Source organism: Sinocyclocheilus grahami, unplaced genomic scaffold, assembly GCF_001515645.1.
Source record: "Sinocyclocheilus grahami isolate Dianchi unplaced genomic scaffold, SAMN03320097.WGS_v1.1 scaffold226.1, whole genome shotgun sequence".
In the NCBI taxonomy this organism is placed as follows: Eukaryota; Metazoa; Chordata; class Actinopteri; order Cypriniformes; family Cyprinidae; genus Sinocyclocheilus; species Sinocyclocheilus grahami.
In genome coordinates, this window is record NW_015505405.1 from 897,195 (window position 1) to 913,375 (window position 16,181).

General features: G+C 34.6%; 1 protein-coding gene across 2 annotated transcripts in view; it reads right to left on the reverse strand.

The window, feature by feature from the left end:
• prkcq (protein kinase C, theta) overlaps positions 1 to 15,924 on the reverse strand; it is a 32,652-nt gene extending 16,728 nt beyond the window's left edge. Inside the window, exons 1-6 of one of the 2 annotated variants that reach the window (XM_016287919.1) lie at positions 15,863 to 15,924; positions 10,216 to 10,236; positions 8,929 to 9,394; positions 4,205 to 4,404; positions 1,865 to 1,925; positions 1,502 to 1,682 (exon numbers count right to left, since the gene is read on the reverse strand). In XM_016287919.1, coding sequence (XP_016143405.1) covers positions 1,502 to 1,682; positions 1,865 to 1,925; positions 4,205 to 4,404; positions 8,929 to 9,046 — 560 coding nt within the window. In that variant the 5' untranslated portion in view covers positions 9,047 to 9,394; positions 10,216 to 10,236; positions 15,863 to 15,924. The remainder of the gene's footprint in view (positions 1 to 1,501; positions 1,683 to 1,864; positions 1,926 to 4,204; positions 4,405 to 8,928; positions 9,395 to 10,215; positions 10,237 to 15,862) is intronic. The other variant, XM_016287920.1, reaches the window with a different exon arrangement.
• Between the last annotated feature and the right edge of the window lie 257 nt (positions 15,925 to 16,181).

Genomic DNA, 16,181 nt, shown 5'->3' on the forward strand with positions numbered 1-16,181 from the left:
TAAGAAAACCAAAAAAGAAAAAAGCCGCAACGCAACAAAATTAGCACAACACAACAGAAACAAGCCGCAACGCAACAAAATTAGCACAACACAACAGAAACAAGTAGCAACACAACAAAATTAGCACAATACAACAGAAACAAGTAGCAACGCAACAAAATTAGCATAACACAACAGAAACAAGCCACAACACAACAAAATTAGCACAACACAACGGAAACAAGCCACAACACAACAAAAATAAGCCGCAACACAACAAAATTAGCACAACACAACAGAAACAAGCCATAAAACAACAAAAACAAGCCACAACACAACAAAATTAGCACAACACAACGGAAACAAGCCACAACACAACAAAAATAAGCCGCAACACAACAAAATTAGCACAACACAACAGAAACAAGCCATAAAACAACAAAAACAAGCCACAACACAACAAAATTAGCACAACACAACGGAAACAAGCCACAACACAACGGAAACAAGCCGCAACACAACAAAATTAGCACAACACAACGGCAACAAGTCGCAACACAACAAAATTAGTGCAACACAGCAAAAACAAGCCGCAACACAACAAAATTAGCATAACACAACGGAAACAAGCCGCAACACAACAAAAACAAGCAGCGCAACAACAAAATTACCACAACAGAAACAAGTCGCAACGCAACAAAAACAAGCCGCAACACAACAAAATTACCACAACACAACGGAAACAAGTTGCAACACAACAAAATTACCACAACACCATGGAAACAAGTCGCAACACAACAAAATTTGCACAACACCATGGAAACAAGTCGCAACACAACAAAATTTGCATAACACAACCGAAACAAGCCACAACGCAACAAAATTAGCACAACACAACGAAAACAAGCCACAACACAACGAAATTAGCACAACACAATGGAAACAAGCCACGACACAACAAAATTAGCACAACACAATGGAAACAAGCTGCAACACAACAAAATTAGCAAAACACAACGAAAACAAGCCACAACACAATGAAATTAGCACAACATTTGCGTTGTGTTTTGGACTACTGGGCCACCATACATGCATGTATTTCATGATATAAAGTTGATGTTGAGTAAATTTTATTACATTTATTCTATTTTAGTCTTTTTTTTATTCATTCAATGATTGACTGATGTTTTAAAGAGGCCATGAGATTAAAGTTAAACTGTTCACAGTTTATCAGTGCACAGTATTTTAAAGAAACATTTTTGTTTTCATAGTCTTTCATCAAAATGTTATAACTTGCTCTGTTGATAAGCAAGGCAAAATAATATTAATATTTTTATTGCATTAAGCAATATTTTTAACATGTTTTCATCCGATCAAATCAAAATAGATAGATTCATCCATAAAATTCCACCCCACATTATTTTACGAAGGCTGTTTACAATTTACAGAGGACTGTAAAGAAGTTATTTTTTAATAAGAGTTGTTTTAATATATGAATATTTGAGATATTTGAGCATAATACCAGACAAACTCCTTGCAGACTGAACAGAACGTCGGCTGAGGGAAAAAGGTTGCGGTAAACTCGTGACATTTGACCACATGAACTTTGGCCTGTTTGATGGCTCCTCGTCTGTGATGCAGTGCGAACACCCCATCTTTTTCCCGTTCGGTTTCTCCATTTCCTTCACCATGACCCGCAGCGTCTAAGAACAAACAAAATCCCACATGAAAACACCAAAAATTATTTATGTCCCCTGATCCCAGTTTGAAAACTCCACCAATCTCCATCATCTCATGAAAACGTGATAACATAATAATAGAAGTAATAATGCAAATATTAATCAGTGAGAGATTGTGTGTGGATCTGAATTAGAGAAATTCTCACCACTCCTCTCCAAAAAATACCGCGCTTCCATCAGTAAACGACCCTGTGGCTTCAGTTCCACCTATATTACACAAAAATAAATCGTATTAAATAATTGAAAATATATTTGAAACATTTATAACATCCATTTTTATCGATTAAATACCAGCAACAGTGTGTGACAACCTTGTGAAGACTTACAGAAAACGTTTGACCTCTGTCATTGCCACCAAAGGGTATATAACAAAGTATTGAGATGAAATTTTGTTATTGACCAAATACTTATTTTCCACCATAATTTGCAAATAAATTCTTTAAAAATCCTACAATGTGATTTTCTGGATTTTTTTCCCTCATTTTGTCTCTCATAGTTGAGGTATACCTATGATGAAAATTACAGGCCTCTCTCATCTTTTTAAGTGGGAGAACTTGCACAATTGGTGGCTGACTAAATACTTTTTTTCCCCACTGTATATGTATTTATATATACATATATATACAGTGCCTTGCGAAAGTATTCATACCCCTTCATTTATTTCACGTTTTATGTTGAATGAATGATGCATTTATATAGTGCTTTATTGTGTATTGCTGCAGCCGTATGTTAAACTGCTTTAAATTACTTTTTTTCCCCACATCAATCTACACTCCATACAGCATAATGACAAAGCAAAAACAGAACTGTCGCAACTTTGTACATTTCTTGAAATAAAAAACTGAAATAAGTACATTTCATAAATATTCATACCCTTAACCCATTACTTAGCTGAAGCAGCTTAACAGCCTCAAGTCTTTTTGGGTATGATGCTCTATATAAATGCATCATTCATTCATGATGCGACAAGCTTTGCACATCAGCATTTGGCAATTATCTGACATTCTTCACCTCACCTGTTCACCTCTCAAGCTCTGTCAGGTTGGATGGGGGCAGATGCACATTTTCAGGTTTCTCCAGAAATATTTGATTGGGTTCAATCGCAGGCTGTGGCTGTGCCACTCAAGGAAATTCACAGAGTTGTCTATAAGCCACTCTTGCTGTGTGCTTAGGGTCATTGTCCTGTTGGAAGGTGAACCTTCTGCCCAGTCTGAGGTTCTGAATGCTCTGGACTAGGTTTTCATTAAGGCTATCTCAATATTTTGGTGCATTGAGCTTTTCTTCTACTCTGACGAGTCCCTCGGTCCCTGCTGCTGAAAAACAGCCCCACAGCATGAGGCTGCTACCACCACACTTTACTTTTGGGATGGTACTCTTCAGGTGATGAGCAGTGCTGGTTTCCTTCAAACATGATGCTTGGAATTGAGGTTCATCAGATCAGAGAATCTTGTTTCTCAGCGTCTAAGGGTCCTTTAGGTGCTTTCTTGCAAATTCCAAGTGGGTTTTCGTGTGTCTTCACTGAGGAGAAGATTGAGTCTGGCCACACCGGCATAAAGCCCAGATCGGTGGAGTGTTGCAGTGATGTTCTGTCCTTCCGTAGGTCTCTCCCATCTGCATATATGATCATGGAGCTCAACTAGAGTGACCATCAGGTTCTTGGTCACCAGTCTAGACAAGGCCCTTTTCCATCAGTTGCTCAGTTTGGCCAGCTCTAGGAAAAGTCCTGGTTGTTTCAAACGTCTTCCATTATGGATAATGAAGGCTACATGATTCTGTGAACCTTCAACGAAGCAGAATTTTTTCTGAACTCTTCCCCAGATGTGTGGCTTGACGCAAACCTGTTTCTGAGCTCTACAGGCAGTTCTTTTGACCTCAGGGCTTGGTTTTTGCTCTGATTTGCATTTTCAGCTGTTAAACCTTTTATTAAGACGTGTGCCTTTCCAAATCATACCCATTTAATTGAATTTGCCACAACAAATCTACAAGCAATATGAATATGAACATCTACAAGCAATATGAATGCTCCTGAGCTAAATTTCAGCTGTGCCAGATAAGGGTTTGAATAGATAAGCAATGGAATTATTTAAGTTGTTTATTTTTTAATAAATTTGCAAAGATGTTAAAAACCCTTTTTTTTCTTTGCCATTATGGTGTATGGAGTGTAGAATGATGTGGGGGAAAAAAGTAATTTAAAGCAATTTAACATAAGGCAGCAACATAACAAAACGTGAAAAAAATATGATTATGAATAATTTCGCAAGGCACTGTATATATGTATATAAAAAACATTTATTTTGGATTCTATTAATTGCGATTAATCGTTGCCCAGCACTAATTTATTTTTAATATGAGTTAAGTGTTCTAATCCACCCCAAAATTTTTTTATTTTTATAAATTACAACAATAACAAAGGTCAAGCTAACTCAATTGTCACTGAACTGTATATCAGCACTGGTAACACATTTGTTTCCATTTTGCTTTCTCACCCAGATCTCCAGTTTGCCATTCTCTTTCTTACAGCGTGAAGCGAGGGTGTCGAGTTGAACAGTAGCCTCCGTCTTTAGCTCAGCCGTCTTGTCCTTGACCACCACATGCATTACTCGTCCTCTGTGGACGTGAGCGTCAAACGTGCTGCTCCAGGGGGGATACATGGTGGGCCGCTTCTGTTTGTACATCTGACCCTTTTCTGTAGATACACACACAAGTATAATTCAAATACATCTCCAAATCAGTTCCACGCTGCTGACAGTTTGACTGGTCTAAGCTTTAAAAGTATCAGCACAAGTAAATCACTTCATGTGTGTTACAGCATTCTAACTGGATTTACCGGATCTGAAACTAATACTAGTGAAAGTGCACAATGCTCTTTCTGTTTGATAGTAATCTAACAGCTTTTACTGCAGGAAAACAAATATAGAGCCATGCAAATGAAACCATGCAATTTTGGTAGAATGTCAACATTTTCCCTTAGTTAAAGTCAACATGACATTTAAAATCAGATCTGTTTTTTTTCTTAATGCATATTCCTGGTCTTATTGTGCATGAAGCATCAATGCACGTTTGAAAAACACATTTGTTTTCATAATATTTCATTAAAATAACTCCTAAAACGACTTTCCTTTTTGCTGACACCATCAAGTCCTCTTATTTTTTAGCCCCTCCCCTCTAACCACCTGCCTACATTCAGTGTATAATGCCTACTTTTCTTAATCCAATAAATTCCCAATGGATAAAATTAAGTTTAGGTCTACATTTATTTAAATAAATATATTGTTTCACTTGTTGTTAAAACAGGTTGTGAACACTTTCATTAAATGTGTAATTTGACATAAAAAATTGGACATACAGTTTATCTGACTTATACTTAAAAGCAAATCAAGAAGAATCAAATTAATAAAGTAACTATTTCTGCAAAAGTGCATTTGAACTTACTGTATGCATGGTTTTGACAACTGAGGATTTTTAATACATCATATATTTACATGCACGGATGTCCATTTATTTATTGGTTAAATTGTTTTGTTTCACTTGTTAAAACAGGTTGCAAACACTTTCATTTAGAGTAGAATTTGACATTAAATGCATAAAAAAACTGGGTATTCAGTTTATCTGACTTGTACTTGACAGTGAAGATGATTCAGAAGCGTTTGAGACTGACTTGACACTTTATATTTTGACAGGTATGTGTGGTTGCGGTTGGTTCTAGAGAATGAAACCAAAGGGGTTGCTGGGAAAGCCTTGTGTCTTCAGTACTGCTCAGTGGCCATGTTTGAGTAATATGCATGTGTGTACAACTGCTTATCATTTCATCTGATCTGATTTACACCCACATTTGACCAACTATGGACATCCGTGCAAGTAAATATATGGTGCATAAAAGTTCTCAAAAGTTGAGTTTATATGCACTTAGAAATAGATAGTTACTTATAAATTTGATTCTTATTGGTTTATTTAGTTGATTATAAGTGGGTGATGTTCTAATTATTTGCAGTATAGAAGCAGTAAAACATTGCAGTGATCAATGCTCTTAAAGGAATAATTCAAACTATTTTTTTTTCACGTCTGTGAAAGAAGTAGTGATGTTTCATTAATGAATTAATCATTCTTTTGAGTCTTTCAAATGAACTGGATGGTCCAGTTCTTAAATTCTTAACTCAATGAATAAATTATTCAGTTGCAGTGGCTTTGGAAGAATATAGTGCAAAAATCCTATGGAAATGTATGATAGTTTTAATTGTCTTTTACATTCTTTAAAAACTTAAAGGCAACTGTTCACATTCATTTTATTTGCTTGGAAAAGGATGTCCAGAACATTGTTTAACATATATATATATATATAATATACATTTACATTTACATTTAGTCATTTAGCAGACGCTTTTATCCCAAGCATAGAATAGAAAGATATAAATAATTTAAAAAATATTTTTTGTTGATGAAGGAGGGGGAGGAGGAGGACAAAGGAGGGGGGGAAATATTTTAAAGAGCATGCGAGAGTTAGGCGAATTGTTAATTTTGTTGTGATATTATGTCCTTTTAGCAGTGGAGACATTAGCAGAGAAGATGATCGAGGAGTGATCGATATACATTAAGGTCAGTAGGATTTTGTAATTTGCGCCATACTCTTTCTGCAGCTCTGAGCTTAGAACGATGTGAGAGTGAGTGTAGGTTACGTCGAAAAGTGACATGTGGAGGGGTATGTGTTGTGTCAGGAACCATGTTGAGGTTAAGAGTGAGGAGGAAGTGATCCGAGGTTTACAGTGGAGTAACCAGTACATGATCAGTGGAGCAGTGTTGTGTGTAAATAAGGTCCAGTTGGTTGCCTGATTTGTGAGTAGCCGTAGTTAACACTCGCTTGAGATCAAAAGAGGCAAGCAGAGTGTGGAAGTCTGCAGCCTGAGGTTTATCTAGGTGGATGTTGAAGTCTCCAAGCATAACTAGGGGAGTACCATCCTCAGGAAACGTTGAGAGCAGCACATCTAATTCTTCCACGAAGTTACCTAGTGGTCCTGGGGGTCGATAAACAACTATAAAATGGATAGTGCTGTGGATAAAATATAGTGTGGATAAAATATAGTGCTGTCAAACGATTAATTGCGATTAATCGCATACAAAATAAAAGTTTTTGAGAATGAGAATGAGCTTTATTGCCAGGTATGTTTTCACATACGAGGAATTTGTTTTCATGACAGAAGCTTCCGCAGTGCAACAGAATGACAGCAACAGAACAAAAACACAGATTATAAAAGAATAATAAAAAAAATTAAAATAGAACAAGTAAATAAGGAATAACAATATATATAAATTGACAATTGTATGTGCAGGTATATTACAATAGACAGTTTTGTAGGTACAGGTATATTATGTGCAAATTTGAGGTGTAGACTAAGTATGTGTGTTAGATAAATAAGTGTATGAGTGTATAAATAGTGTTGTGTGTTCCACAGTTATAGTGTTCATGAGATTTTGGTTACATAATTTATGTATGTGTACTGTTTTTATTTATTATGTATATATAAATACACACACATGCATGTATAGGTATATTTCAGAAAAATATGTTATGTTTATATTATTAAATATATTTATATATATTATAAATTATAATATATATAAATATTTACATGTAAATATTTTCTAAATATATACTGTATGTGTGTGTATTCATATATACATAATAAATATGCACACATGCATACAATATATTATGCAAACAAAAACTTTTATTTTGTATTGCGATTAATCGTTCGACAGCCCTAATATAAAGATGGTTATTTGGGTTTGGAACAATATGAGGGTGAGTAAATAATGACGATTAAAATTTTGTGTGAACCATTTCTGTAGGATTCGAAGAGTTTCAAATATACAGTACCTACAGTAATACGCATAAAACATTAATACGTATAAAAACATCTTGACAGCATCTGCAAAACATTTGGAATTTGTATATATTTGGTCGTCAAATGCTATTAGACATAATGAAAATAGTTTTGGTTCCATATTTGGCATCTGTCTGTCATCATAAACTGATGCTGAATAGTCTAATAACTACGTACCCCATTTGAAACTGTGGAATGTGTGTGATAGACATATAGGTGTGCTTTATGAATCACAACATGAAGAGTATGTTTAACAGGAAAGAAATAGATACCTCCTTTTTACTGATAATTACACTTATGACACACACTTCCCTTAAGGCAAGAATTCACACTAACACACAAAACATCCAATAATAAGTAGTGTTACCAATTTTGACCAGACACACTTTCACCTACTGAAAACTGAGTAGGTTGATCTTGTGGGTGTTTCTTCCACTATGGGTAATTTCATCTTTTTAAACTTTTAGTAAACAAACTTTATTAAAATAACATTTTCGAATGTTTCTTTAACATTAATATTTAACAAGTAACACTTTGACACATACATGCATCACAGGAGATTTTTTTATTTTTTTATTTTCTTAAACCATCGTGCCATTTCCACCACATCTGAAATCAGCAATCGTTTTGTTGCAGATTTAAATTTAATTTTTTTTCGCATTTTATGTACAATAGATACAATTAAATAGCATTTTCAGTCTTTTTGCATAAATTACAGCTTGATGCCCAATAAAAATATTCAGTTTTTTAAAATCATATTTGCCTTGGTTTTTACTTATTATCTTTGCACATCGCATGATTCATATTTAATTATCAAACTCTTCACTAACACTGTTGTCTACTTCATAACTAAGTATAGTAACTTGGAAAAAAAATTGGGGGCAAAATTGTTGGTGGTTGTGATAATGACACCAGAGTGAGTTTATATGAATTTAGATGATCGTAGTTTTAAGTTAAAACATAATTATTCATATTTTTATTAATAGATTTCATATTTTAACCATTTCATATTGATAGATTTTCATATTTTAAAATTAAAAGTGGGACAAGGGTAAAACTATAGAAATATATAGATAAAAATGTAGATAAGACTATATGATGAAATATTAAAATCTATATCTTTTGAAATTTGAAAAAATGGCAAAAAGAAATAATGAATGCATGGTAAAAATTTTCCAATACCATTTTAATGTGACCTTCAAAGTGATGATAAAAAATTTTTAAATGCCCATAACAAAAGAAACTACCCCATGGTGTCTGTTGTCTATCTATGTTTTTCACACTTTTATGGTAAACTATCCTCATATATTTGAAGCAAAAGTATTTCTTACCAGTCTCCACAGCCTCTTTCATGTAGACCGCACAGTATGGATTGAGTACTTCTTCATGGTAGGCAAGCCCAGGGTCCATCTCAAAACTCGAAAAACCAATCCTCAGGAATGGAGACATGACTATAAACTCCCAGATCCAACAGCAATAGCCTCAGATATACAGTTTCCCGTGAAAGTATGGTGTTTAATTCCACTGTAAGGATCTTCTGTATAGTGATGTACTCCTATTTGGTATTTATTTTCATATTTGTGATGTCCGATGTATGGGTTTTGAATCTCAAGTGGCTCAGTAGAGGGGCAAGTACTGTACAAGTATAAGTCTGGAATGGTGGTGTCCTTAGCTCCCTGGTATCCAAAGTAATATTTTTTTCAATCGAAGTGTTTAAATTTGTCCTTTGTCCATCAGATCTCTCTTATAGCCACTGTTTTAGAAGGAATGATGTTGGGATGAAACAGTTGAAACAATCTACAAAAACAGAATAAAATATAATAAATTCAAGTATATTAATTAAAGTACAACAATAAAGAAATGAAAATAGCAAATTAATTCAAAATGACAACAATATATTTATATTAAATGAAACTTAGTAAATGGATAAAAAGTTGTAGTATATTAGCAGTTTTAGCAGAAAAAAATAAGAAAATAATTAATTGCGAGCACTTTATTTTAATTTAGTTTTAGTTTAATTTATAACAAAATAACACAACATGAGTACATTCAGTATTTCAATGGTTAAAAATGTTATGACACTTTGATTTTCATTTTTTAATGTTCATATACAACTCATATTTGTCAATAAAGTCACATAAACTCTTAAAAATAAGGGTTCCAAAAGGGTGTTTTTGCAGTGATGCCATGGAAAATCCATTTTTGGTTCCCAAAAGAGCCTTTCAGTGAACAACCTTTTTCAACTGTAAAGAACGTTTTCTGCATTTGAAAGGTTCCATGGATGTTCAAGGGTCTTCAAAGAACAATTGATGCCAATAAAGAACCTTTATTTTTAAGAGTGTAATAATGACACTGTTCAATTAAGTCTCCTTAAACCATTAACTAAAGCCCAGATGCAAAAAGGCACGAACAACCCGGTTGTAAGGATCATTCTCATATGCTCTCTGTCTAATGGAAACACAGCTAAATACATGCTTTAACTTCTTTCCATACTACACATGCCCTTTATATTAACATGACACAAATTTACAACAAACCAATGTCATAAACTAAGCAGAAAACACACTTGTTAAACAGTTGGACCACAGAACCACAGGAAACACTTAGAGAGTACTTACCAGTTGAAAGCTGTAAGGTAACTGGTGAAGGGAGAGAACCAGAGAGAAAGAACTATTAATAGATGTGAAATACAAAACTCACATCCCAACAGGACTCACTTCCCTGCTGAGTCACAGCCAAACATACAGTACTAAAACACACGTCATGGTCACACATTTACACTTTGCTCAAACTGGATGTGTATGTTATAGTGCGCGATATTCATGTTACAAAAACAGAAACCAAACTAGATTTGGTACTTTTTTTTTTTTTTGAAAGAAAATGTGAGTGGCACTAACTCCACGCCACATGCCACAACTAAGAAATACAGTTAAAAAACATTAACAAAATATTCTGGTTAAGCTCAAAAAACAGCATTTGTGGCATAAAGTAAATTACCACATTAAATAATTTAGATTCATGCTTAAAAAGAAAAATGCAAGTGAACAAGGCCAATTTTGGAAGCTTTTCAAAATTTTAGTAAAGCACTTCTGTTAAAACTTAACAGAAGTTACACTCTTAAAAATAAAGGTGCTTCACGATGCCATAGAAGAACCTTTTTGTCTAAATGGTTCCATAAAGAACCTTTAACATCTGAAGAACCTTTCTGTTTCACTAAAGGTTCTTTGTGGCGAAAGAAGGTTCTTCAGATTACAAAAACGCAAGAAAGAGATGGTTCTTTAAAGAACCTTTGACTGAATGGTTCTTTGTGGAACCAAAAATGGTTCTTCTAAGGCATCGCTTGAAGAACTTTTTCAAGCACCTTTATTTTTAAGAGTGTACAGTTGTAAAGTTGTATAGCAGTAAGATGCTGTGTAGGCATAAAGTGATTAACGCTTTAGGTTTTTAGCATTACGTTGTCGTGAAATTGAACATAACTTTACACAAAATAGGTTAGTACGCGATTTTACCACATTAAAATCATGTACACAAAATATTAACAGTACATCTTGTAGCTGTACTATTAAAAAAGTGAGCATTTTTAATGTTTATGGATTGGCCCCATTTAATTCCATTGTAAGTGCCTCACAGATTTGTACTTATTTAAAACATTTTTTTTACTTGGTAATCAACATTGCTAGATGGTTGCTAGGGTGTGACTAAGAGTCTCAAATTTTCAGCTGCTTTATCATATCATAATGTAAGAATTGTAAGTGATTAACAGATTATTTAAATGATATAGGAAGAGAATAACAAACTAAAATCGAATGTGTTAACAGAATATATATATATATAAAATTAAAAACCAGATTGTTAAGTGTGTTATTTCAGTACAACAATATGCATAACACACTTTTTTTCTTAACTCAAGTTTCTCAAAACTCTGGCTTATAAACTCTTTCTTGCTCTAAATGTGTTACTGCCAAGTATTTCCTGTCGTTTGACTGACAGCTCAAACCGCACTTCCTGCATCATTGAAGGACTGTAGCGCAGATAGCGAGCTGGCCCTCTTACCTGCCTCTGCTACCAGGATAGAGAGAAAATACAAACAACAGTAGACAGACAGAACGAACACAGCTGGACACAGACAGACACTTTAATGCCATAACTTTATAGTAAGTCTTTATTGGCTCTATGAAGGTGATATTTCATCAAACAGTGTGTGGGGTCAATACTGACTCCAGAGTCGACACAGTTGAACTATCCCAGCATGTGAAAGCTGCAGGGGTGGAAGAAGTGTGGGATCAAAGCACAAACGCCTCCATTGAACTCACATACACTGGACTGGACCGAACTACAAATACATTTGACCTTTCGCAAGCCACTCGGGAGGTTAGACTCATGAGGCTCGTTAAAGGAATATTCCATGTTCAATACTTAAGACACTGTGGCTCAGTTACCACAGAAAATCATTCTCAACTCTGTTCGTAAAAACATGTTTTTACATTAATCCACATACAGTGGAAGTCAGCAGGCAAGTACACCTTGAAGTGTTTATAAGCAGAAGTGTAAAGGTTGTTTTTTTAAAGCACTTGTAATAATTCCTCTGTACAAAAAAAATGAATAAATAAATGTTTTTTTGGGGATTTAGTCATCTAAATTGTCTTTTTGAGATGGCACTACTTTTCTTCTCTCCTTCTTCACTTCTCTTTAAGCAGTTTAAAGATAGCTCCATCATGTCCCTTTCTGGTATCCTTGGCCGTGTGTTTTTATTAGTGTATTGTTTTAGAACCTTTGAGGTTTTAATGTTGCGTAATATGAAACTGTTTTTGCACTGATACCAGACATACACATTTATTTTGAATACATCTTTTAATTTGCATTTATCAAGTTACAATCAAAAGTTACAATCATTTTTTTATTTTTTTTATTAAATGATTTAATTAAACATAGTTCACACATTATATATTATATATATACAGTGGTGTGAAAAAGTGTTGGCCCCCTTCCTGATTTCTTATTTTTTTGCATGTTTGTCACACTTTAATGTTTCAGATCATCAAACACATTAAAATATTACACAAAGATAATGCAAGTAAATACAAAGCAAAGGGTCTGAATATTTAGGACCATGTGATATTTCAGTTTTTCTTTTTTAATAAATCTGCAAAAATGTCAACAATTCTGTGTTTTTCTGTCAATATGGGGTGCTGTGTGTACATTAATGAGGAAAAAAAATGAACTTAAATGATTTTAGCAAATGGCTGCAATATAACAAAGAGTGAAAAATTTAAGGGGGTCTGAATACTTTCCGTACCCACTGTATATACCACTGTATATATATATATATAAAGAGTTTGGTTCCAAAACGCCATTTTTGAAAAAATTGAGTTTCTGCCAAAAATCAGTATTGTATCTGGTTGGTATTGAAAAGACAATTTTTAATTTTAAGCAAAATGCGATATCTGCGGAGTTATTCTGTCATGTTTTCTCCCTTTTTTTTCCTAACCGCGACAAATGCCAGTCTCGATATATCCGCTCAACCAATCACAGCACACCATTCCACGCACTGTAAACAGTAACAACCAATCACAGCACACAATTCCACGCACTGTAAAGTTTAAACAGTAACAACCAATCACAGCACACCATTCCATGCACTGTAAACAGTAACAACCAATCACAGCACACCATTCCACGCACTGTAAACAGTAACAACCAATCACAGCACACCATTGCACTCTAGACAGTAATGGCGGCGCTTTGAAAACTCCCGGCATCCTAGGTTTCCTCATCTATTTTGTACTTTGTGATCAACAAACAAGCAAAAAAATTAGGGCTGCATGATAAATCGCATGTGATTGTCATGCGCATCTCGTCAGTAAAGCCGGTTCTGTGAATAGTAAATCTCCATCACGTGCTTTCAGATGGAGTGGCATTTAATACACAGAGCCATAGATCACTGCAATATCACGTACAAAATCGCAGATGAGTCACATTCGATTATGAACACGATATTGCGTAGCTTGTCAGTGTAAGTGTTTTTATTAATGCCATTAATGTTTTTGTTAATATAGCGTATAGCACTAGTCAACTAAATGAATGTAACATGGCAAAGATGAATGCACTTTTGGAAATTGAATGTAAGGGAAATGTCATTTTGGAATTTCTGTGGTTTAATGTGATGTTGTTCATGTTCTTGATGAAATTTTTCTTTTATTGTTGTAATTAATTTATAGCATTAACAAGATGACCCGTTGAATTCTTTTTGGAGGTATGACTGATTGAATGTATTTTTAGTTCAGTGCCTGCATATAGGATTAGTATTGACCAAGTTCAGAGGCTGTCATATGTGGATCAACTTACTATGTTGTGTATTTTCAACAGTTTCAATATGAAAAATAACTTTTATATTGATTCAATGGATTTTTTGCATTTTGGGAAAAAAAAAAAACCATGTCATGGATTTATTGCATTTTGGGGAAAAAATGATGCAGTGTGCGGCGTATGGTCTGAGCACTGACAGGCTGACCCCCCACCCCAAGATTCATATGCTTTTAAGAAATTAATACTAAAATTAATTTTATTCACATTAAATTGATCAAAAGTAACCGTAAATACATTTATCATATTACAAATGGTGATGATAATTAGAAATGTTTCTTGATCACCAAATCAGCATATTAGAATGATTTCTGAAGGATCATGTGACACTGAAAAGTGGAGTAATGATGCTGAAAATTCAGCTTTGCCATCACAGGTATAAATTACAAATTAATTTGATTTTTAAAAAGAAAAAAGAAAACCACAACTGTAAATTCACTGTTTTGTGTTTACGATCACATAAGAGACTTCTATTACAAAAACTGATTTTGAATGTTAATGTAGATCTAAATTAAACATAAATTAAGATATTATTGTATATTACTGTTAAAAATATAACCAAGACTGATGACAACATTAATGTTTGATAAATATTGTGAGATAATATTTCAATTCAAAAACACAAATTAAGCTTTAGCGTTAGTTCTGGCAGGTCACGTGAGTCAAGCTTGCATCAGCTGATTCTCAGCTGATCACATCTACCTATAGGAATACGACACCTATCGCGGCATTCCTATATAAGCTGTATTCAGTATTATTCAGCAGCTTTTCAGCTTGCTTCGGAGCAAATTACCCTCCTCCATCCCCAGCTCCACCTTTCGCCACAGTCAGGACTTAGCTTTCTGATATTCCTTGCTAATCAGACTCCTTTATCTTGAATAAAGTGTTACACTTAAATATCATTGAGTACATTAATGATATCTGCCTTGTTCTGTTCTGTTAACCCTGGGGGGGTTATTATTGCTGCTCTCCCTGCTCATTCATGACAGGCTGCATGGATGGGCAGGGAGGTTTTTTGCCCAGAACAGAACCATACCGCCAAACCAAACTTTATGCTAAGTATCTATCATTTTGACGATAGTGGTCCTGACAGAACTACAGTGTTGTGCATTTCTATCTGAGAGGTAAAGGCAAAAACATGCATTTTCTATAAATAAACAGAAGAGGAAGTGTTTTTACAATCAAGATTTTAGCACTATATATTGTATGGTGTCTATTGTGAATGTGCTAAAAGTCTGATCTACATCTAGATAGTATCTTACACAACCATGCCATTATTCCATTGCCTTTTAACCCCTAAAAAAAGCAAAGTAACTACTAAAACGGACGAAAAACTGAAAAACATGTAGCACAATCACAAAATGTTTTTTTCAAAGCCTGCTAGGCAAAACACCCCTTTATTCAAAACAATTATGTTTACAGCTGCTTTTACTCAGTTATTTGCTGTTATTGATGCTGGTATTGAGTAACTGAGCTATTCTTGCACATGTTGGTTCATTGTAGTATATTTTTAACCCAAGGCTGTTGAAATAACATGGCACACTCCACAATCCAATCTTTGCATCGGTGTTTGAGGTTTAGTACCATGTTATCCTTTGTAAAGGAGTCAACATATAACCACTGAGCAGTACAACCTTCAGCCACACACACACACACCCTGCAACTGCCACACGAACAGCTATAGCAAAGCCAACTGGATAAGTTAGATGTAGCCTACATCAAATTTAGTGAATTTCTAGAGAGTCAACAAGTTACATCAGCAACACTGACAGACAGGCTGTCTCTTTTCTATTCACATTCTTAGTTCTTCTATTCATACGTATTGGTTTTTAGAGTTAAACCAAGCTTCAGTTGAATTTGAAGGTTCATACATAAGGTACAGAGTCTGAAAACAGCACTTACCGAGTGCAGCTCAAATGAACGCAGCTCTTCAGTGCTGTACTCTGAAAGTACGCCTGCTTATGGAGCCTCTGTAGACCTGCACGCACGTGACGCGCGCGTTTCACACCTCTCATAACACACTGAAGGAAGCAGAAAGAAATGGTGTGCGGTTTGTAGAATTGCACACTCTTCGCTGCAAAAAAAAATATAGGTCGTTGACTTTTATTGTACAGCGTTGCTCAAAGTTCGTATGTTGAATTTTATGACATTAAATCAAGTGATTTGTGTCGTATGGATCCAGAGATGTCAGTATAGCATAAGAATCGTTTTGTAGCCCGTT